Here is a 23,718-nt window from a genome sequence, read left to right as displayed (position 1 = left end):
TTTTTTTTTTTATAAGAGATTTATTTATTTACTTTAGAGAGAGAAGTGGGGCAGGGACAAAAGGAGAGGGAAAGCGAATCCTCAAGCAGAGTCCCTGCTGAGTGTGGAGCCCGACACAAGGCTCCATCTCAGGACCCCAAGATCATGACCTGAGCTGAAATCAAGAGTCGGCTGCTCAACCAACTGAGCCACCCCATAATAGACATTATTTTGAATGTTAGTTTCTGAGTATAGAATAACATAGAGAATAAGACTTAAATTTCTCTAGATCTTCACTCTTCTATGTAGGGTTGTATTTGTAGTGAAGAGTGTGAACTGAGGTTAGACGTGTATAAATTTGCCTCTTACTAGCTGTGTGATCTTGAGCAAATTCTCTAAACTTTAGTTTCCCTAATTGGAAATCTCAGAGTTATGAGATTTATAGGCAAAGTACCTAGTGCAATGTTGGACACATAATAGATGTGCAATAAATATTAATTCCTACTCCTTTTATGGAGGTACTTACTGAATAAAAGGTCTGTTCTCCCACAGTCATCATAATATTCCTCTATTTATAACTTTTAAAAAATGGAAGAGGTTGGAATAGATTCAGAAGAAATCTCATGGGGGATCTAGCTAAAATGAGCTGGCTGCCACTATCCCCTTCCTGTCCTCCTCCCCACCTTTGTTCTTATATGGAATATCTGGAATTTTCATGGACAAAGCCTATCATTCTTTAAGCATAGCCTTAGTTCCAGCTTTTTCCAGAAAGCCTTCCCCCATCAGTCCAGATGGCATTGTCACCATCAACTATCCTTCACTATTTCATTTCGATACTCACTCTTTTTATATTCTCTACACTATCGGGATCCCTGGGTGGCGCAGCGGTTTGGCGCCTGCCTTTGGCGCAGGGCGTGATCCTGGAGACGCGGGATCGAATCCCACATCGGGCTCCCGGTGCATGGAGCCTGCTTCTCCATCTGCCTATGTCTCTGCCTCTCTCTCTTTCTCTCTCTGTGACTATCATAAATAAATAAAAATTAAAAAAAAAAAAAAACAAATATATTCTCTACACTATCAAGATTCACGCATAAAGAGGGAAGTTCCTTTTCCAACCAGACTGTAAGCTCCTTGAACGTGGGATCTATGACTTGTATTTCTTTCTGTTCTTTACACTCAGAATTTAGCACTGAACTTTGCCTATTGGGCAAAATCCTAATCTGCAACAGGCATTTTCATCAGAACTGGAACAGATTGGGGGCACCTGGGTGGTTCAGTGGTTGAGCATGCCTTTGGCTCGGGTCATGATCCTGGGGTGGTGGGAATGAGTCCCACATTGCTTTCCCTGCAGGGAGCCTATTTCTCCCTCTGCCTCTGTGTTTACCTCTTTGTGTCTCTCATGAATAAATAAAATCTTTTTTAAAAAAAGAACTGGAACAGATCATTCAGACTTTATTAGTTATTATTCTTTTACTATTCTCTAATTGTTTTGAGAGTGTCTGAATTGTATCATCCTCAACATGATTGAATTATTTTATAGGTAGGTACTAATTCATACAGTTTTTCCCTGTTCTGCATATTAATAATAGGTACCACTTCGAGCGTGGCCTCTACCAAGCCTATATCTGTTTTAATCCTGGCAACAAACATTGAGGGAAGTATTACTGTGCCCATTTTACAGAGGAGGAAACTGAGGCTTAGGAAGCCAGCATATCTTTTCCCCTAAGATGGTGTTCAGCACCCCCTAGTTGAAGCACATGAAATAGGCCTTGGGATGGTTTTTGAGGTGGTGGTCAGTGAATTGTTGATCTTTATTCCTTTCTTATAACTGAGTGTTGCCTGGAACCAGGCTCTCTCCTGTAAGGAGCTAAGGACGTAGAAGTTCACCTAACCAATGTTTGTTGAGCCACTGCTCTATGTAAGGAGTTTTGCCAGATTTGGAAGAAGTAGGGAATGAGGACCTAATGAGGTACTCACTCTACTTGCTAAGATTTTTTTGCTTTCCAGCTTTAATCCTTTGTGTCTCTCTTACTTCAAATGTATAGCCTGGTCATAATGATAGATTAAATGAGATATATTCTGAGGACATGCTGAGTTAGAAGCACATGACAAAGAAATCTCCTGGCCACTTTTTTAAAAAAAAAGATTTTTATTTATTTATTCACGAGAGACACAGAGAGAGAGGCAGAGACGCAGGCAGAGGGAGAAGCAGGCTCCATGCAGGGAGCCCAATGTGGGACTCGATCCTGGGACCCCAACATCATGTCCTGGGCCAAAGGCAGGAGCCAAACCGCTGAGCCACCCAGGGATCCCCTCTTGGCCACTTTTAGATGAGGAAAACATCTTTCTAGAAAAATGCTTAGTTATAACCATTGTCACCACTATGATGGCGTATGAGATTGTGCACGTCAGGTACCTACTGTAGTATTCGATATACAGTAGATTCTTGGTAAAAAAAAAAAGTTTTTATTTGTACTTTATAAGTCCTGTTATTTGTTTCATTATCTCCTCCCTTTCCTCCCCTTCCCTTTATCTTTCCTTCCTTCTCCTCCTCCTTCTTCCTCCTACAAACTTCCTTCCTTGCTTTTTACAATACATCTATTTCTTTATTTATAGTTACAGAATTATACATGAGTTCAGGGTTTTGTTTTAACTCTATACTGAATTATTTTCAAAACTATATTAATATGGATAAAAACTGTATCTTTTTGTATGGCTACTCCCTATTTATCTGCTCAATGGCCTCTGATTTGGAAAGATTAATATTTATACGAAGGTTTTTTGTTTCTTTACTTTAAATTAGTAAGTGAAGCTTATCTGAATTGAAATGGAAAGACTTCAAATCCCTTAATGCAGGGATCTTCAGAAATCTCTGTGTTTGCACATTGACCCTGTTGAGGTTTCTTAGGCTATGATGAAGAATATAACAGTGAAACGTCCAGACAGGGACTCCACCTAAATTAGATTTTTTTGATGAATGTGTATTTACCTTTTTAAGAATTTTGTAAGTAAAGCAGTTTTCCTGTCCTTTAAATTTTCTTTCCCAGAAAAGACATCCTAATGCATTAAGGGTACAGTCAAAGGCACTTCTGAAAAAGTGTACGTTGATCCTAGAAAGAACCTTCTACTTTTGGCTGCTATTGTAGTGTAAGGCTTAGAAGTATGGAAAGAAAACAGGAAGATCAAGTGTGAATCAACCTGGAGGTTGGTTTACCTGCACAGGTGGACTCTTGGCAATCTAAGTGGACTAGACATCCATTTCTCACATTTTCCTACACAGTAGCATCCTTGTAGTTCTTTCTCACAATCCATAGTAGATGAAACTACTTAGGAAAGAGAAAAACATCATATGGTCGGGTCACATATCTCTAAGAGAACATCGACAGTGAAATCCTGATCTTTCCCGTAGACTCTGCGTCAGTCTGGTGCATCTTTCTTGCCTCTGTGATATGTTTGTATTTTTCTCATAATATTTGATTTAATGTTTTTCATAGGAAAAAAAAGACAAAACCAATACCACAATTCATCGAAGGAAAATTAAGTTTTAAATTTTATCAAAAGCCCTTAAATAGAATATACCATCATCAGGGCATGCTGATTGCATTTTCTCTAAAGAAGAAAGACCAGAAGTTTAGGTTGAGTTTTCAAGGAAAGAAGAAGATAAAAAGAAATAGCATTACAGGAAAATGTCAGGTCATAGTCACTGATGATGCTATTTAAATCCTGTGCCATAATCATATTAGGACAGAGCACATGGAATTCCCGATTTCTGTCTGACAGTGAAGAACGGCCAGCAATTATCAGTGTGTGTGTGTGTGTGTGTGTGTGTGTGTGTGTGTGTGGATATGTGAGTGTCTGTTTGCTCTACCTTCCCACCCTATTTTGCTAATTCCTTTAAGTGGCAGGAAGAGATAATCCAGACACCCAGAACAGGAGAAAAAGGTCTGCAGCTGTGCTGGGAGGTTACTGGTATGAAGAGAGAGGCTCAGTCAGACTTGGAGTTTTGTGCTATTGCATGTGAATGCTCTGGAACTGCCCTAATCGACTGAAAATGAGCCGGCTACGGTCATATGGAACAGGTCTGTTTAGCCACATCGCTGGGTAGCATGGCAGATGGTAGGCCGTCAATGGGTGGTATTGATTGGCTAGATTTGCCTTAGGGTAACAAGACTATGGTCCTTAAAACCCCGCTTCATCTTATTTTCCTTTGTGCAGCTACGTACAGTTGTGGTTTTCTCTTCTCACTCCCCAAGTCCCCAATATCTCCATTTTTTTCCTTTTCAAATCAAAAGTCTTTCTTCGTAATCAAAATAGAGAGGTTACCTTGAGATAAACACTCTTTAAATTATCACCAATGCAAGAAAACTCGAGAATATTTTATTTACTAGGCTGATTACATTTTAATGTTTGAAGAAAGTGACATTTTTTAATTAGTGTTTAAGACATATGGTGAGTGTACAAATTAGCTTATTTCATACAACCAGAATTTGATGAGAGCAACTCCTCCTTCTCATTCCCCAGTTAAAAATTGTCACTTGAAACTTAATATATGCGAGGAGGTTAAATGATATTAAGTGATGCAGCCTTGACTTAAAGATGAAGGAGACAGTCACTGTTGTGTGTGGCTAAATATTGCCTGGATGGGCTGGAAAAATACTAGTATCGACATCTGTGTTTGCAAGAGGATGTGGAAGTTCCAGGGCTTTAGTTTTGTCCAGCCAAGAAAACAAAGTCCCAGGTATCTGTGCGTGTTGGTTTCTCTTTTAGATACGAGGGGACGTAGAATAGTGGATGCACGCTCTGTAATAAAATCCTCCTTAAAATCAGGCCGTATAACAATGTAAGTGATGAGATTTATTTTTGTCCAGGTGGTCCTTTATCTGTGAACATCCATCCTCCATCACTTGGAGCTCTCAGCCTGGGACATTCTATTTATTCCTGGCAGAGGAGCAGATTAATTGGAATAGAATTGTACAAAGGAGACACCAAGTTAGCTATATACCCAAAATAACACAGGACAGAAACGTTCCACTTGGAGGCAGATCTTAGGGAAAAAGAACAGAACTGGGGAGAGATATATGATTACTTTGCTCTTGTGGTTGTTTATAGCTATTCATATAATTGGATTTTTGAAAGAGGTGCTTAAGATCTTGCTTTTGTTTTACTTTCAAGCTTTTGGGTTATTTCCTATCATGAAGGACCCTATCAGACAAACCTAATGCTTTACCCACAAGCAAAGTTGCACCCTCAAACTCTTGCCTCCATCTTGTATGTTGCTTCGTCCATATGTTTACTTTTGAATTGGTTTTTTATCACGTGAATCAATATTCTCCTCCCTTTGCTAAAGGAGGATCATTTCCGTGGAGTTTCTGGTCGTCCCCCACCACCCCCTTGCTCTGTGTTGCTCGGGTTTTCCTTGCTCATCCCTCGCTGCATGAAACAAAGCATGTTTGTGTTTCCTTCTTCACAGCTCTTATTAGAATTGGTGCTGGTGTTTTGTTTTGCTTCCTCGCTGGAAGTCAGGAGATGGAATTTTATTTATTTATTTTGACAAGATACAGGGAGAGAGGAGACCCGGTGCCCGTTAGGAGGCTGGCGTTTCTCGCATCACACTCCACACCTGGGGCGGGGGGGGGGGGGACAACAGCCCTCTAGGATGGTTCATCTGAGGCTGTGCCCTCTACCCACCTGGTGGCTGTGTCGTGAACTGTTACTTTAAAGAGTAGTTTAGACACCAGCCATGTTTGGGGCAGGCTGCTCCTTCCTGCAAAGAGAGCAGCGCACGTGAAGGAGCCCACGGTGGGGGAGATGCGGGGAGAACGCGGCTCACGGGCTCAGGTTTTAATGTGCGAACTCCGGGGAGATCCTATATTGACTGTTCCGGGGCGCGCAGCTGCACTGAAGAACCCTTTGCAGACGGAGTGCTTTGCAAAGGATTCTAACTGTTTCTCTTAAAACAAAATCTGTGGCAAGATGTTTGAAATCAGCAGGACGCTTAATGCTGCTTTGTTAAATAATGAGGTAATATTTTGTCACTTTTTTCTGGGCAGCATCTGTTTCCCCCCCCCTTCATTTTTATCCCCCTATGTTAATGAAGGATTCTCTCTCTTTTTTTTTCTTTTTTCTCCCCCCCCCCCTTTTTTTTCTTCTCCTGAAAGTCAAGGAATACAGTTCACGCTTCCCTTTCTGTTCCTTCCTTTTGGTGCTTTTGGAGAATTTGGTTTGTCTTTTCCGTTTGCAGCTTCAGCCGGCTGCTGTTCTGGCCCATTGTGCCACGTAAGGCTTCTGCGCTGCGCGGAGTAGGGAGTTATTAACGCTGAATTGGCTTCTGGTACAGTCCATCTGGACCCTGTGTGGGAAAGCTGGCTGCCGGCGACTGATGCTGACATGTCCGCAACCTTTGGGGTGTGTGCATGGTGGCAAGGGGCTGACTGATAGGAGAGTCCTCCTTTTAAGGGAAATTGTTATTAATGAGTCCAGAAACTGCTCATTTATGGTAAGAGGGATCCAGCGACGCTGGCGGCCCCACAGCTCCGGGGTGTCATTTTTAGGTCGCCTTAGCTGCCCGAGTGAGACAAGTTTATTTCTCTGGTGGTGGAGGATTGTGGCAGAAGGAAAAAAAAATCCTGCATGACTGGGAGACTCGCCTGCCTGATTCTTGAGATAATATATTGAGAATCTGTTGCTTTACAAATGTCACACCACTGATGGAGCGGTCAGCCCCTCACTCTGAAAGATGAATGGTACTATTGGAAATGCAATAATAAGGTTGACTTTTCCCAACAATAGCATTCGGCCTTTGTCTTTAGAGAAAAGGCCTCTGAGGACATTTGTGCATTTGCTTGAGGATTCCCTTGAAAGACTTCAGAGTGGAGGGTTTTTGGAGAAGTGATCAATATACAAAGTGCATGGATTTTCCAGCCTCGCAAGCCAGCTGATTACTTGGGCCGTAGTGCACAGTCCTGCTTCAGCTGAGCGGCCACAGCATCTTCTGATACACCTGATGGTAATTAATAGCTCGCTGAGCGTGCTGGGGTTAGGCTGGATGCGGGAGAGTGGTTTTAAGAAATTCTGACTTTGGTAACCTCCAGAGAAAGGCAAAGGAAATATTTTGCTCTGGAGTGAGCTGTTTTCATCTGTGTGTTTGTCAGCCCTGCGTTCATGGGTTTCTCCTCACAGTACTCCGTGTGGGGGAGATGGCACTCAGGGCTGCTGTCATTGATTTAGGGCACCTGTCCCTGCCCTGCGTCTGTGTGTTGCGCTCTGTAGAACACTCAACCTAGGACTTCATCCCGGGAACACAGTTCAGCAGATCCAGTAGTACTATTGTGACTTGTACGACTCTTTGTATATTTGCTAGAGAAATTATTTTAAAAGTTTACTTAATTCAGTCTGGTTCCACTTGAAGGGATTATAGTTTTGACATTTCTACTTTTCTGTTTCATGGATTTGTATTTCTAACAGCTCGATGCGTTAATATTCAACTCTAATTTTCCATATAGTGTACCCAACATGTATTATTTCATGGTGTATCTGTATTTTTCAAAGCGTGCATATCTATGTATATTTATGGGTGTGTGCTCGTGAAATAGTAGCTGGGAGACAATAGTTCTAATTTTTTAAATGTAAAGGTTATTTCCTTTTTGACTAATTTTTCACGGGCCCATCTATTCTCAGACTTGGGGTCCAGAGTGTAGCATGATTTTCAGTCTGTATTTCTATTCTTCCCAGGCCCATCTCGCTGCCAAGTCCAGCCAAAATTTAAATTATGTTGCATTATTTCTTTAGTAACATTTGTTACCTCTCTGTATTCACTGAAGAACAAATTGACTAAACTATGAATTAAATAAATAGTGATAAATTAGCTTTTTGGTTAGAAGTAAAGCGTAAATTCCTCAGGTAAGACACCTTAAAACCCAAACCAGAGCAAATTACTGTACCACTGAAGGCTGGTATCACAGAGGTTATGAAATGCACAACATAGGCAGGCGGACTGTATACATCACCACACACTTGCTAGATGTCTCTTTGCAAGTCTTTTAAGAGGCCGAAGAAAAAAGACATCTTTTGGAGGAGAGAAGCAAAATCACGTGTTCAATCCAGCAAGATGAGCACTCTGCATAGGTCATGAAATGACGCTGTTGTTAAAAGCTTGCTTTACCATTCTTTATAGCAGTGGGGATAGTAAAGAGAGATTGTGTTTTAGTGGATTTTTAAAAATTCAGATCATGCCCCATCCAAGTTGAGAAATAAATTCATTTAAATAAATCATTCATCATTCTGTGTTTTGAAAAGCTCAGACAGAAGGCAGAAAGGTAGAGGCTGACAGCTGCCCTCCCCCCCCCCCCAGCTTTTTTTCTTTTTTTTGTTTATTAGGAAGTAGTTTTCTGAATCAAACTTGGAGGAACCCAGTTTGTGGAGCAAACACAATCTCAAACTTGCTTTCTCCTGAAACGCTGTCCTGGTTAGCTGCAGAAGGAGCATTACTTACTAAAAATCAGCAATATTAGGAAATAATAAAGTTAAAATGTAGATGTATTAGCACATTAAAGTGCTTTTGTTGTATCTTTAAGCCTAGAGGCAGATCATTAAATATGCATTTCGCTAGAAAGCAACTGTCGAGAAAGATAAGGTGGTTGAAAATATTCTATCCTGGAAAAGCCCTCTGTCAAAGGGGTTTGGCGTTGCAGCCCTCAGGACAGGGGAAAGGGGGGGACACTCCCACTGTTAGGGTTTGCAAGCGGCCGGCCGGTGACCTGCAGTTGGTACAGTACTTTTGAGCTAGGAGGAGGGAAAAGGTAAAAATACAAGTATGGCTGTTGTTGCTTCAGCCTGGCCTTAATTACCAGACACAAGAAGCAGTTCAGAAATCTGGTCTCTGTTGTTGTAGAGGTCACCAAATCATTAACATCGTCAATCTGGCAGTAGCTAATTTAAATAGCACCTGATGTTGCAACGCCTCCCTTCGTTTCTCCAGCCAATCAGATCCTGGCTTCGGCTGACAGATGGTCCCATAAATGGATGTAAAAAGGGGAAGCTTCGAGCCAATTTCAGCAAGGCTCTGTTCAGTTGTTCTTATCTACATCCTAGAATCGGGGGTTTCAGCTCACTGCTCCTTTTCTTTCTTTTTTTTTCTTTCTCTCCCCTATCCCCTCCCCCCAAATAATTGATTTACTTTACAATCATCCACATTGTGTTTTGTGGATCTTTAAATATATATAACAATAGTAGTCATTTAAAAAATATATCCTGAAACCTTTGCAAATTTTAAAAGAAGAGTCGAAGCTCTGCGAGACCCAATATTTGCCAATAAGAATGGTTATGGTAGGTATGACTAGATTTATAATCTGTTGTTTGTGTTGCTGGAGGGAAGAAAAGCATCTACACCTTGACCAGTCTTATGCTTGCACAAGAGTTTAGTTCTCTGCTGCTGTTCGGTTCCTACATTTACTATCTCTTTTGTGTAGAGAGTGCCGGTAGGTCCTTTTATTGAAAAGCAGTGGGGAAATAGATTGTCATTTTTAACAGGTCATTGTCAGTTTTCCCTTCAACATAAAGGAGGGGGCTGGTATAGAGGGGAGGTGGACTGAAATAATTGCTGGTTTGCTGAAAGAGGTTATATTACATGAGACCATATTGGCAGAAAAGGCTTTTTTTTTTTTTTTTTTTGTAAGGGAGAGGGGGGTTTGTCTATGTGCCTGGGTTTTGTGGGGCTGGAGGTGGATGCAGCGGGGCTAGGAATCTCCATTTCCATGCTGGAAATGTAAAGCTCGAGAGGCAGCTCCTGGATCCTGAACGTTGAGATGGGCAGTGGTGTTTCGGGGGACTGCGCAGTCAAAACGGCAAAGAGAGTGATTTATTTGGGCTTCAGTAAATGCTGCATCTTGTATTTCAAAGAGTTTCCTGTCATGACCTCATAAAAAAGAGGAGGCGGCTTGTATGTGTAGCGGTGCCTGGCGTGTTGAGTTGTTGCTTCCTTCCCTGGGCAGCAGCTCTGTAAGAAGGAATGTCAGCTTTTACATAACGTTCCTTTCCGCTTTTGACACACTGTGTGAGGGTCCATCTTCTTCTGATCACAGATGGAGTGGAATGGCTTGAAGATGGTAAGTGAAAATTCAGAGGAAGGCAGCTTGGAGATTCCAGCCGTGTGTGTGTGTGTGTGTGTGTGTGTGTGTGTGTGTGTGTAAGGATGATGGACTGTGCATCGTAAATCACCGTGCAGATCGTGTGTGTGTGTGTGTGTGTGTGTTTATTAGTATTTCTCTTTTCTGAAAGCCAGAATCCATCTCCAAGTATAATGGCACTGCATGCACACAAGGCACACACACTGCCTCTTCCATCGAACACACATTTAGCCAAGCAAGGTTGGTGTCTTTTTTGACAATCACAATGTCACCGTCGCTGTTGGCTGGCGTGTCCACCGCCTCTGTGAGCTTTCAGCAGAATTACATGACTGTTAAAGTTAAAGGCACATTTCTTTTTTAGTCTCCTACTAGGAGTGATGGGGAAGGCTGGATACGAGGGGTGGGGAGGTGGGGTTCAGTACCAGCAGATGCATTTGTGAAACAGGACTTTGGGATGTGGAAGGGGAAGTGGAAACCTTTCTGCCAAAGTAGTAAATCTATTTTTAGCATCATCTTTTTCGGGGAAAAAAAAAGAAGCAGGGAAACTCCTTGAGTGCCGCTCCTGTCGCCTGATGTTGACCCTGAAGACATGGCACAAAATGGCACAATCAGATGCCACGGGTACCCACTTTGACTTTGAATTTCACCAGCAATAGCTTTCACGGGGGCTTCAAAGCCGGGTGTGTGGGGAGGCTGTAAATTCATATCCATCTCACTTATTTTTTGCTAGCAAAGCCTGGGGAGGACTTTTCGCTCTGCATAGATGTTATAACAAAGCTGTGGTCTTTTTCCCATTCTTAGAGGATTGCCTTTGTCTGGCTGCTTGTTTTGATGGGTGTAAAACAAATAAGATTAGACCGAGCAGCCCAACTGAAAGCGATAGCTGGGAGGAAAACCCAATGAAAGGTTGCCGGGGAAACGAACAGAGGAAAAGCCGAGTCGGGAGCAGGTGGCTATCATGAGAACACACTGCAAACAGTGTAAAAAGGGGGGAGGACAGGACCTCGATTATCTTTGCTGTTCTTTGTGGCCGGCCCAACTTTAATTATTCTTTATAAATAGGTGTTAATTACATTTCTAACTCTGGTTTACAGTGATTTTTAGAAATCTATTTTTAAGCATCTGTTCTGTCTCTCCTGGGTTTTTGTGTTTTGTTTTGTTTTGTTTTTTTTGTTGTTGTTTTTCTTTTTGGTTTAAAAAACAGAGAGAGGGAGAGAGAGAGAAGAAGACGAGGGGGAAGGGAGGGTAGGGAATCTTGCTTCCCCCCCCCTTCTCTCTCTCCTCTCTCTTTCCCCCTTTTCCCTGCTGTGAAATTGTACGTGCGAAAAATCGCAAGGAATCCTGTGAGGCCATTTGAAAAAAATGTAAATTATATTGAATGAAGTTGACGGAAGCATAATAGTGAACTCCCACAGCTGATAGGTTCTGCAAATGATTTCTTAGAAATTTCCAGCAAATATCCATAAGAAAAATATAGGTAGAATAGATTTACCCTAAAGCAATGATTTTGTGCTAGGTGATATTGGTGTTTTTACTAAATCAGATGTTGATACTACAATTCCAGGGAGTTCATTGCATCCCTCGTTTTATATCCTAAGTAGAAATTACTTTTAAAAATAATAAATGAAAAACTGTATTTTGGCCTTTGCTTCGTTTACCACTCTATACCTCTAACCACAAGGTCCATCAGGCTGCACCCTTGCAGCAACTGCAAGGCATTTGGTCCTGGGTCTGATCTTGGCATAAACTGAGTGAAAAGCTGATTTTTTTTTTTTTTTTAGTGTCTCTGAACGTCTAGGACCCGTGCGTGCGCTGGGTGACAGGCGTCTCTCCCTTTTTCTCTGAGTGTGCTTTCCTAGTAGGCTCTTTTTCTCGTGATGGTGGGTACCAGAGAACTGAAAGGTTAGTGCTTAGGCGAATAGGAGGTAGCATAAAACCATGATCTGTTATGGTTCCTTCCAAATTAGATACATGATCACGTAGCTAATGTTAAGCCCAAAAATGAGAGATTAAAATTATACTGAAATATGTTAAAAGGTTAGGAAATATAATTGGCTTTACTGAAGGTACTCTTAATTTTTACTCTCTCCATTGCAAATCTCTGCACTCACCGCCCCCCTCCCTTCTTTTTTCCTTGCAAAGGGCTTCTTTTTGTTTTGTCTTCTTATTGGGGGATTTTTAAAAAATTTTGTTCTGACTCTTGAGGAAATATATATAAACTTATTTTTTGTCATATGTCGAACACTCGAACCTTTGCATAGCCATATATCTCTTAAAGATTAGACTAGTTTTTTATTATCTCTAATAGAGTTTTTTTTTTCTGAGAAATTTCTAGCATTTTTTTTAGTTAGGGGGAAAATCGTTTCCATAAGAACTGTCACCTTGTCATGGGTTGTAAAAAAGACACGTGGTTCTACTGCTGACCTTTCTTGCTTCTTTGTCTTAAAAATATTAATGCCTACTACCTGCATGTGGAGGTGTGCCTTTATGGAAACACAGGGCTGAGTGTGCATTTATTAAGAAATGAAAATCTGATCAGAAATATTTCTGCAAAAAACACCTGACTACATCGCAGTTTTAATGATCAGAATGTCCGTATATATCATTGTAACATCATGGCTACATCGTTTAATATTTAAATTTTTAAAAGGATAAAATGAAAATAGCTAGGGAAATGGCTGAGAAACTGCTTTGAGAATCACAGACTTATAATTTTAATATCTCGGTTAGAAGAAAAAAAAAGCCTAACAAGCAACTTAGCCACTCATTTCTGTAGTCCCATTCATTTCTAACTGCCATTCATTGAAGTCATCGTCCTGGCCAGATACAGATGAGCTTGCTTCTGTTTGATAGTTTTCCAAAGCCTTAAAAGTTTTTCCTCTCTCTATAGCCCTTTATTGGTGCTTTGAATATTCAAGGATTTTGTGATGAGAGGAGGGCCAGAGTGTTGTGAGCTAATAACAATGGAATTTTTCTCTTAAGGAAAGAGAAAGAAAATGAGCTACGCATCTGCGTTTGAATTCGTAACTCAGTCTTGAAAAAGGGTTTGAGACCTGGTTGACTTCATGTATTTTAAACTTAGCATTTCTGCTGGGGGTAATCTGCTTGACATTTCAAATCTAGAGATCATGCCTGAATAGTGCTTTGTGTGTATGTTCAGTGTCTCTAAAAGAATTTGTGGGTGAATCAAGGTGTTTTTCTCAAGTAAGAATTACCACTAACAATGAAAAGGTTTCCTCAGGGCAAGTCCTTTCTTTGGTTTGATTTCTTCCCTTTGCACTTATTTCTTTATTGTAGGTGGATTCTTTTCCTACATGTAGACCAAATACTGTTCCTTCCATGAGAATATATGCTGCTTCACTTAGTCCTTGGCATCTTAATGCCTTATTTTAATTTAAAAAAAAAAAGAAACAAATTGTGGGTACCGCAAATAAGGAATGGCGGTGTTGATAGAGGTCATTGTGTGTGGACGGAGGTACTTTGGCCTTGACAAATTTCTTCATCAGTTCCAATGATCTGTGGCCACCAGGCACTTAATTTATATGCCTGGACACTTAATATGTACATTTGTTGGTGAGCTGGCCAGCGGATGCTAGACACATGAGTGTGCGCTGGCAAATGCTGCAATGCAGTATTTTTTCCCAATGTCATTAGGAATTTTGGGGGTATAAAGGGGCACAAACATTCTCAAGCCTTTTATCTTACTATCTTCCAGTAGATGGACCATGTTGTAAAGAATTGGCCAAATCTCCTTTTAAAAGTGAAGTCAACCTTTTATTGCCCGCTGTCTGTTCTTCCATCCATTAGATAGATATGTGGCAAATATGTATATGTGAAAGAGGGAGATTCTGTGTGTGTGTGTGTGTGTGTGTGTATCTGTGTAGGCATGTGTGTTTCTGGAATCCTGCACCTGTCTTAGGTTTTCCTTATTTGGTATTACCAAATGTGTATACATACTTGCAAGTGTATGTGCATCTAAAAATGGAAAGAAAACCAAACTGGGCTGGCTTCCCATAAGAAGTGGCTTCTCCTCCTCACAAACTCCAAGAGTTTTCTTATTAGAAAAATGCAAAACTTAATCAAAAAGATATATCCAGACCCTGCAGACTTCCATTAGTAACCAAACACCTTCCTTTAGTTGCCACTTGAGAAACTACAAATGCGCAGATCCATAACAATATTTGTGATCTCAAAGCTGCTCTCTCAATCAAGGGGATGGGTTCAAATTAAAATGTGCGTGTATGTGGAAGGAGAGTTGCTTTTCCTTTGGGAGCATTTGAACCTAATCTTTAACCATTGGTAAAAACATGTAGGAGGTAGGGTGCCTGTGTTCGCAGTTCCTGCATTGTTTTGGGAGTTTGTGTGTGTATGTGTGTGCTTCAGAAACATCCTCGTATTTTTAAGATCTCAGTGTATTTTAAGGGTAGAGGGCTATTATAGGTGAGTGGCTTTTTAAGGGTGAAAAGAAAGGTGATCTGTGGATGGTTGGGAGTTGTCACAAGCAGTAATTGTCATAAATTACTCATCTAGAAATGGAAAGAGAAAAAGGCTGGAGAACAAGAGTGGAGAGGGGCACCAACATGTGGATCTGCGCCTGCCGATAGAAGAGATAATGAGTGAGAAATTTGAACTGGTGCAGTGCGGGAGCCCGATCATTTCTCAGAACCTTGACTTTGCAGGTTCATTACTTCCTTGCTTGCTTGTTCACACCTTTAATTATATCCAGTTTGGGATGCTAGCTAGGGGCACCAAAGATGAGCCATTTTGTTTGTTGTTTACTTCATTAAGTATTCAGGCAGAGTGCTCACAATAGCTTTGGAGCATCAGTGTTAGGAATCAAGCACTTTGGAAATGGAATTGTTACAAAAGAATAAAAAATAAGAAAGCAATCAGCCAGCTAGCTTGCTTTGGTTGTTCACTCTGCTTAATGGTAATATTTGTGCTGTTCATTGTACATTCATTAAGAAATAAATTATGCAGTGTCAGTGCTCCTAATATGCTGGTTGCTCCCCCTGCCCCCCTCGCTCTCGCTCTTCTCTCTCTCTCCCCACGCTCCACCCCCAAGATTTTGCCTTTTACTTGGCCATTTTAGGACGCACCATTTTTGCTATGGGGAAGATCATCCTCAGTTCCTCGTTCTATTTAATACCAGAGATGTTTTCCCCTCAATATGGATCTTTCTCCATCAGGATCATGAAATGCTGAACACCATAAAGGAATCTTTAAATAATTTTTGTTGAGGAAGCAGTGAAAATGTTGAAGAAATAAGGTCAATGTAATTGTTGTGCTTGTGCTTTGTTTTTTGTTGTTTTTGGAAAGCCTTATTTTTAACCACAAAAGTAAAGTGCAAAACTAGCATATGTGATTTTTTAAAAATGGAAAAAGATACAAGTCATAGGTCTCTCTTAAAAATAACTCACCTGGGACTCTTGGTTTGAAAGATAACATTTAAACTCGAGTTTAATTTTTTTAATTATTCATGTTAAAGCTATAAAAATATAATTCATAAATATATTTTTTCTATAAGAAGTTTAGTTCTATTTTCAGGATATGAGGAAGCAGAGAAACAATTCTAGAAAGATGCTGAATTCTGAAAAACACACCACAACGTGGAGGTTGCCTCCTCTCTGCACCTTGTGGCGTTGAATCCACTCCTGCTCCTTCTATGACTCAGTTACCTTCTGTCATCTACTGTCTTGTGGCGACTAGCCCTTGAAGTTGTTTTCCCAGCTGTGTTCATCGAGGAGGCTAGGCTATCATCTGTTGAGGACTTACTATGTACCTTTCTCTGGAAGGTGGAATTCAAGGTCACCATTTCTTTTTCTTCTGGCACTGATCAGAAGACAGAATAAGAGTGTAAGTAAGTCCCTATGGTTGGGGCTAAGGTTCAGGTGAGGGCTTGTAAGGTTGGTTGTTACGTAACCCAGTTTGTGTCAAGTTATGGGAAGAGATCTGTTGGAACATTCAAATACACAAATGTTTTTCTTTTTGTATTTGTAAGAGCCTAGGCATGACTCCAAAAGATAGAAGTCAAAGATCTTCTGGATATTTTTGTCTGTAAGGTTCCAGGTATGGAGATGTTCGCTTCCAGGAAAGGTAAAGTTTAGACAGGAGGAGGAACTTGTCTTTCTGTCTGCTACCCATGGAGCTTGGCTAGAGCCAATCAATTTTACAGAAATGCGAAGGCTGTTCTAACAGAGATGCCTCTTTGAGTACCTCTCCCTCGTGTCATCCTCCAGGGAGGACCTCAGAAGATAGTGACCCTCTTGGTAGGCCCTTGTGCAAACGGTAAGTTTGCACATGGAGCAGATGTCATAGAGTAATGTCGTGATACACACCCACATCCTGCCTGCAGTGGGGTGGGGATGGTATAGATGGACAGCCACGACGCCCAGTGTGCTTGGAATGTGCCGATAATGGCTTCTCAAGTAGCCTGTGTTTTCCTAAGCTGGCAGTCCAAACCTTTAGAGTTTTCCTTTTTAATTTGTACTTGAAAATTAACAGGCTGAGTTGAACTTTTCTCTTTTCAAGTGCCCCCTTTGAAGATGCAGCAGTAGTAAATACAGCTTTAATGATAAACTTTAGCTCTAAGTGCTATTTAAAAGTCTGTCATGGAAAGCCTGAGAACTTGCAATCTTTACTAATGAAACTTTTATTAGGAGAGTGCTCACTTAAAATGGAGTAAACGACTAAGTCCCTGGAATGTGTGATTTTGACCAGATTTGACTCATCCTCTCTTATGTTACTTTTTGTAATGCAGCCAACCACACATCTAAAATTCTGGATATTGTACTTGTCTTCAATATTAATTATCTCTGTTGATGCACTGGGTACAGACAGTACAATTCCCACAAGTCCAGATTCTTACTGTAACACCAAAACAAAAGTGATATTTAGGAATAATATTGGGAAAGTTGTCCTCATAGTAACCATTCCCCAAAGGAAACTTTACATAAATGTGCATTTATTATTCAGGATATTAAAAGGGAATCCTTAGCTTTTACTTTTTAATTTGGGCTAAAATATGTAAATTGGTTTTATTTTGGAGTTGCTCTGTTTTAGGTGGCTTTGGGGGAGGATAACTTTCTAGCTTGATTATATTTTAATCACCTCTGTAGTAGAAAAGGTTCCAATCCTGAAATCAACCTGGTTATTGTGATTAGGACCCAGAGGGCCAGTGTGCAGATGGAGCTAAAAGCATTTACATCGACTTGTACGTATGTAGAAAAATTAGATTTGTTTCTGCTAAATACCACTATCCCCATGTCCTTAGTGGCAGGGCCAGCTCAGAGGCTACGGAACCACAAGTCTTTCTCTGGATTCACAGGATCTTCATGGTGTGCCTGGTAGAGGCAACCAACTGGAAAGGTTGCATCTTGTTTTAAGAAACCAGGAAGTGCCAAGGACTTTGAAGTCAGGTGGACTGGGGCTAGAATCCTGACTTTCCCTATTAGTAATTGAGTGATCTTGGATGAGGTCCTTCAGCTTTCAAGCTTCAATGTCCTCATCTTTAAGAGGAGATGAGAAGGCCTGACTCACAGGGTTTTGTGAAGATCAGACGAGACACAGTATGGGAAGGCACCAGTCATACAGCTGACTACTAAAGATGCCTAGAGAATGTTAGGTCTCTTTCAGTCTCCCTGTGCCAGATGTCCTGGGGAGAAGTGACATTGAATGCTCTCCCCAGAACTCAAGGAGGGTGGGGGTGACATACAGTAATTTTTAAACACAAACAAGCCCTCAGTTCTTCCCTGGAATTGTGTGGCTTTATTAGGTTTTCTGCATTCTCATAGGCTTTTGCAAGGTGCATTCATAGTCCCTTTTGGAGTTAGAATTAACTTGGGATTTAGTTGTTAAAAAGAGAAAAAAGGTGAATATAAAATTAATTTTAATCAGTGCTGTTTTTTCTTTTTTAATTTCATGAAAGAGTCTGTTAGGAAATTCAGAAATCAAGCAGGAAAAAAAATGGGTTAAGCTAATGAATACAGTCTCATCTTTGCTGTCTAAAATATATTATTATAACCTGTGAGCTATTTGACTTTGGCCCAGAAACCAGCTTACTTTGGAGCTATTTTTTTTCCTCTTTACCACACCAGCTTTTTTCTTCTATCCCTCTTATTTCCCCAACAGACTGAATTTTGAAGTTCTATTTTTCAAGGAGTGGTGAAGAGGTTGAGGCAAAAAGTGGCTTCATGAGATTTTTCTAACTTGCCATCAGTTTTCTTTCTCCTGCTTGGTGAGGCAGGATGATGGATGGCTTTGGCAGTGCAAATAGCTCTAGAAGCGATTGCATTGACTGGAGAGGTGTGGGAGATGTGAGCAGAATGCTGGCCCTCAATTTATGACCCTCCCATTTGCAGAAAGGAAAGGACACGACAAGAGTCACCATAAGGGCCTTGATGTCACTGTTGATCACATGCACTTGGGAAGGGGTAATGGGGGTTGTCAGGACTGGTGTTAGGCCGAGCCTAATTTTGTGCCTTTTCCCCAAGGCTCGGAAAGGGGGAATAAACAGGCACGTTCAATAAAATTCACAGGTTGTTCTAAATTGAGACCTGTTGCTGTTACCAATGAGGGTGAAGAAACAATGCAAGTAGTACCTGAAGGGGTTCACGACTGAAACTGAAAAAAAAATATGTAATGTCCTTGGAACAGTATTTTAATGTCATGGATTTGGGATTTCACTTTATATGATCATGAGAAGATTGTAAAAGGGAGTCATTTTTTTTCCTTCAACTGAATCCTTAAAATCAGGGGAAGGATTATAAATTGATTTGATCCCCCAAGCACCATTTTGCAGGACCTATGCTTCTGTAAAAAAAAAAAAAAAAAAAAAAAAAAAAAAAAAAAAAAGACTCTTTACTGTGAAACAGACAATAGAATTTTTCTCTTTCTCTTTCCACGTGTATCTATTTCAAGGCTTCACCAAGGTTCTTCTAAGGATTTTGTAAGCAGCCTTGTGCAACAGCTTTCTGGAAGAATTTGGTTGATTTTTACAGCATGTTTTGGTACGGGTGGAAATACAGTAGTGGAAGAAGGGAGCTTGAATGTAGAGAGGCTAGAAGATGTTTGTGCATAGGTTAGCCTAGAAAAATCTCACACCTATTAGTGGAGGATCAAAAAGAGATGATTGGGGGATCCCTGGGTGGCGCAGCGGTTTGGCGCCTGCCTTTGGCCCAGGGCGCGATCCTGGAGACCTGGGATCGAATCCCACATCGGGCTCCCAGTGCATGGAGCCTGCTTCTCCCTCTCTCTGCCTGTGTCTCTGCCTCTCTCTCTCTCTCTCTGTGACTATCATAAATAAATAAAAAAAAAATTAAAAAAAAAAAAAAAAAAAGAGATGATTGGGTGAGCGATTTGAGCAGGTGACTGGGCAGGGAAGGGGCAGGTGGATATTCTTAGGATCTCCTTGCTAGATAAATATTTATATTTTGTTTATATTATTAAAAAAATTGCCCCATATTTAAACCAGTACATGAGTCTCCACTCCTTTATGCTTTACACCTTTGGCTTAAGGTTATCAGCAAGAAGAAAAGACTTTTAGCTTAGAAGAACTTCAGTAAAAACTCTTAAACAGGTCACTAGTTGGTGGATTTTGGAGACATGGGCTTACAGTTGGCTATAATCATAACAGTACTCTTCCTGAACTATCGTCATGTCAATTTTCCAAGAACAGAGGAGCTTGTATTTCTAGAACTTCACAATTCCCAGCACAGCTCTGCTGTAAAGGCTCTGTGACTAAGGAGATGATTTCTCATATTCACTTCACATTGTATCATTTTTGTCCTTTGGTGTTGGGTTGATCTCCCTAATGTAGTTAGGGCAGGTGTTGTTAACCCCTTTTTATAGAAAGTAAAGCTCAGCTGCCTGCTCTGGGATGCATGTTTAACAGTATCAGACGTCTTAGCTCCGGAGTGCTGAGGAATACGTTCAGCTCAGACAAAGTTAACTTCCCTAGGAGCAAAAAGCAAAAATGAAAGCAAATCAGTAGAAATAATTCCTTTTCTAGATCAGATTTTTCAGTGTGGAATAGGCAAATACAGTTGCATGTCTGGGCCTATGAACCACATTCTGGGTGCCTCCTGGAATGTCACAGTATTTAAAACATGTTCTAAAATAGTGAGTAAGGACTATGACAGGCAAAATGTGCAAAGTGTCTCAGCAGAGGAGGTCCAATAGACAGAAGAGGAGACATCCCATGCTGCTGGGGAAGGAGACAGTCTTCAAGGAGGAAATGCCATTTGGGTGGAGCCAGGAAAGATGGGTAGGCGGGGAAATCAGGAAAACGGGGCATCCCGTGTGGAAGGAAGAGTATAAGTAAAGGCACAAGATGGACACTTGCCTAAGGAATGATAATTAGTATGGTGTAAATGCAACACAGGATGCATAAAGATAAAACTAGAGAGATAGAGAAAACTTATCATTTAGGAAGATTAAGATATCTGACTTGGTTTTAACTTTATTTGAATCAGTAGCTACGAAATGTCTTAGAGACTTATAGTTTCCTGATTGTCTGGGAGGGTTGAGACTTGCCTTTATTGGGTCATGATTTCTCAGAAGTTGAGGTCATCCAAAAGATACTACTGAATTAGACATTGGTTTTTTAGAGAGAATTGACATTAAAGCATTCTTCTAATCAGAGTATGATGTTATGATGATGATGCTGCTCACTGGTGCAGTCACATCGAGGATTGCTTTTGGGGTTACAGTGCCAAAAAGCACTAGGAGGAAAAAATATCAACTTTATTTCAGATTGCAAAGAAGTGTGCCATTAGAGGAACACGCTGCATTCTCTCACCAGCTGCTCATGTCATGGGAAAATGTGTGGCCAGAGAAAGGATGATGGTAGTTGGGGAATCAGCTTATTTCCTCCAGAATAGAAAACTACCCACTTCAGACTTCCAAGTGCACGTGCCAGGGCATGCTTGTCTTCCCTGGTAGCCTGTGAGCTCTGGAGAGCAGATATCATGTCAAATGCTCTCTGATTCAATGTTGGGCACACGTTTATTGAATTGAGTTATAATTTTTTTAGAGTCTGAACTATAGAGTTCTGACTTGAGAGTTTAGGTCTGTCCTTTAGTTTATTCCCCCAAGCCACCTAACCTGGCTGAGTTCCAGGTTCTCAATATGTAAAACACATTAATGCAACTTCATGTCTTGATGGGAGGATCAGTTAAGCCATATCCTCGATACATTCCAATAGATAGAATAACAATATTAGTAAATTACTAGGTTCTAGTTTTGCCTACAGTTATTTTACTGGGTCTTGACCAGAATTTTTTTAAATGAAAACATAAGTGAAATGGAAAGGATCAGTGGCTAGTGCTTGTTAAGGTTAAGTATTATTTCGTGAAACTTTTGTTTTAGTTACCTATGTTTTGAGTTGTGATGTCATGGATTTGGCATGTTCTTTATATGTCTTACTTTTTTTGCTTTGTTGAATCCTGGTCAGTAAATTTTGAAAAACACTGTGTTTTTGGTTTTTGGTTGTTTTTTTTTTAAAAAAATATTTTATTTATTTGACGGAGAAAGAGATTGTGCATGCACAAGCAGGAGGAGAAGCAGAGGGAGAGGGAAAAGCAGACTCCACTGTGGAGGGAGCCCAAAGCAGGGCTCGATCCAAGGACCCTGCGATCAGGACCTGAGCCAAAAGCAGATGCTTAACTGATTGAGCCACCCAGGTGCCCCTAACAAACACTGTTCTAGGTGATAGTGAGCTCTACATTATCCAAAGGAAAAAAACCAGTCACCTTTTTTTTTTTCAGAGCTATGCAATGCAAAATATCTAGGATCTTGCAAATTATTAAAGAAAAAAATGACATCTGATTATTTTAGATTTAATATGGAAAATGTATTTTTTAAGATTTTTTTTAAATTATTATTCTTGAGAGAGGCATAAGCAGAGAGAGAAGCAGGCTCCCTGCAGGGAGCTCCATGCGAGACTCGCCAGGGTCCCTGGGATCACGCCCTGAGCCAAAGGCAGACGCTCAACCACTGAGCCACCAAGACATCCCAATATGAAAAATGTATCTTAAATCTTTGAAAATTAAGGCTATCTGCATGGTATATGTTGGGGCTCCCTATTAAAGTATTTATTAACTAGCAAATTTTATACCTTGGTCATGCTACCTAGCTGAACCTTCAAAGTAATAATGATAATGAGAGTACTAAGTAGTGGAGGTGATCTAGAGGTGGGACTAGAAATAATGAAATTAGCTTTAGCTTTCCTTTCTTGAGCTCTTACTCTGAGTCAGGCGCTGTGCCTTACACATCATTCCTTTTAATCCCTAGAGCAACCTTAAGAGGTAAATGTTAATTTTCCTGTTTTATGGATGAACTAACTGAGATTTTGAAAGGTAAACTAAGGTGACACAGCCAGCAATTAGGCCAGATTTGGTTTAAACCCAGATGTGTCTAATTCTAGAACAAAATGTAAACGATTTATTCAATTCCATGAAAATGTACTAAGGTGCTTACTCTGCGTGAGAACTTCTTTACAGGGAACGGTGGGTCAGTTGGTCTCTGCCCTTGAGGGTTTACTGTGCATGGAAGTGGGTGAGATGTGATCTAATCACAAGAGGACAGGCACAAAGACTTTCTTACTAAGTATTTAATTTTGGAAGTAGTGAGAAGAGTACCTGCCACATAGTTTAGGTATTCAGTAAAGATTTGTTGAACTGAACTGAAATTGGATTAACTCTCACCTGGTGATTTGGAAGAGAGTGGGAGCCTATTGAGGAACCTCTGTGCTGGGGAATATCCTTAAACCTAGAAAGTGGCAGATCCATCTGCTCGGTGCCCTTTGGAACTCATGAAATTGGCAGCAGCAAAAAGCCAACCAGAGCTCACGAACTCAAATTATGAACTTCAAATTTCATTCAGGCAGAGAGAACCTTTTTCATCTTAGTATGAAAAGAGAGTCCTGTGGCAGAAACATTTAGAGAATGATAAATTGAGGGCGCCTTCCTTAGAATGAAAAATAGTCATTGTTGTTATTGCTATTTTTACTATTGCTATTTTATTTTTATTTTATACTAACCTTATAACCTCAAGCAAGTTGCGTTACCTCTGTGAGCCTCCATTTCCACGTTTGTAAGATGATTTATACTTCTCGGGGTTGTTGTGAGGATGGAATAGATCCGTTTGAGAAAGCCTCGCTCTGCACTTACTGTTTAGTGGTCTCTAAGGACTTAGTGTAAAGGAGGCATAGCTCCCCACCCTCAGGGAGCTGAGCGTCTATTAAAAGTGCAGGGAGGGTGGCTTCAGCCCCGCTACCTGCAAAGCCCACTCCTGAAAGAATGCACCCCTTGCAAATGCACACTGCTTTGAGTGTATATGTTATTGTCATGCATGTCTCATTTGCATCATTGGAAGTTCAAGTTTATTGAGGATAAGGATGCCATGATGGTCATCTTTTTATCCTCTGCTACCCCTCGGCCCCTGCCTTACCCATTGGTACAGGGTTGCCTTATATAGTTATCACTCAATAAATCCAGCCCAGTTCCGCAAATATTTACCAAGTTGTTCAGGGTGCTGTACTGGGAAAGGGAGAGTAACATTTGCTCAACAGAGTTGAGTTGAAAAAAACTCTAGAGTACAAAAGGGGAACAGTATC

At 40.7% G+C, this 23,718-nt stretch overlaps 1 protein-coding gene across 3 annotated transcripts in view; it reads left to right on the top strand.

Annotated features, from left to right (window-relative positions):
• ELAVL4 (ELAV like RNA binding protein 4) overlaps positions 1-23,718 on the top strand; it is a 126,710-nt gene that overhangs the window by 30,999 nt on the left and 71,993 nt on the right. Inside the window, exon 1 of one of the 3 annotated variants that reach the window (XM_055341869.1) lies at positions 9,191-9,303. The exons of the other annotated variants lie outside the window; for them this stretch is intronic. Within the exon in view, the coding sequence (XP_055197844.1) occupies positions 9,295-9,303 (9 nt within the window). The 5' untranslated portion in view covers positions 9,191-9,294. Of the gene's footprint in view, positions 1-9,190; positions 9,304-23,718 lie in introns of those variants that run through there. 3 annotated transcript variants of the gene reach the window in all.

The sequence above is a fragment of the Nyctereutes procyonoides genome, unplaced genomic scaffold, assembly GCF_905146905.1.
Source record: "Nyctereutes procyonoides isolate TBG_1078 unplaced genomic scaffold, NYPRO_anot_genome, whole genome shotgun sequence".
Lineage (NCBI taxonomy): Eukaryota > Metazoa > Chordata > Mammalia > Carnivora > Canidae > Nyctereutes > Nyctereutes procyonoides.
Note: the sequence above shows the minus strand (reverse complement) of the source record. Positions and strands in the feature narration are given on the sequence as shown.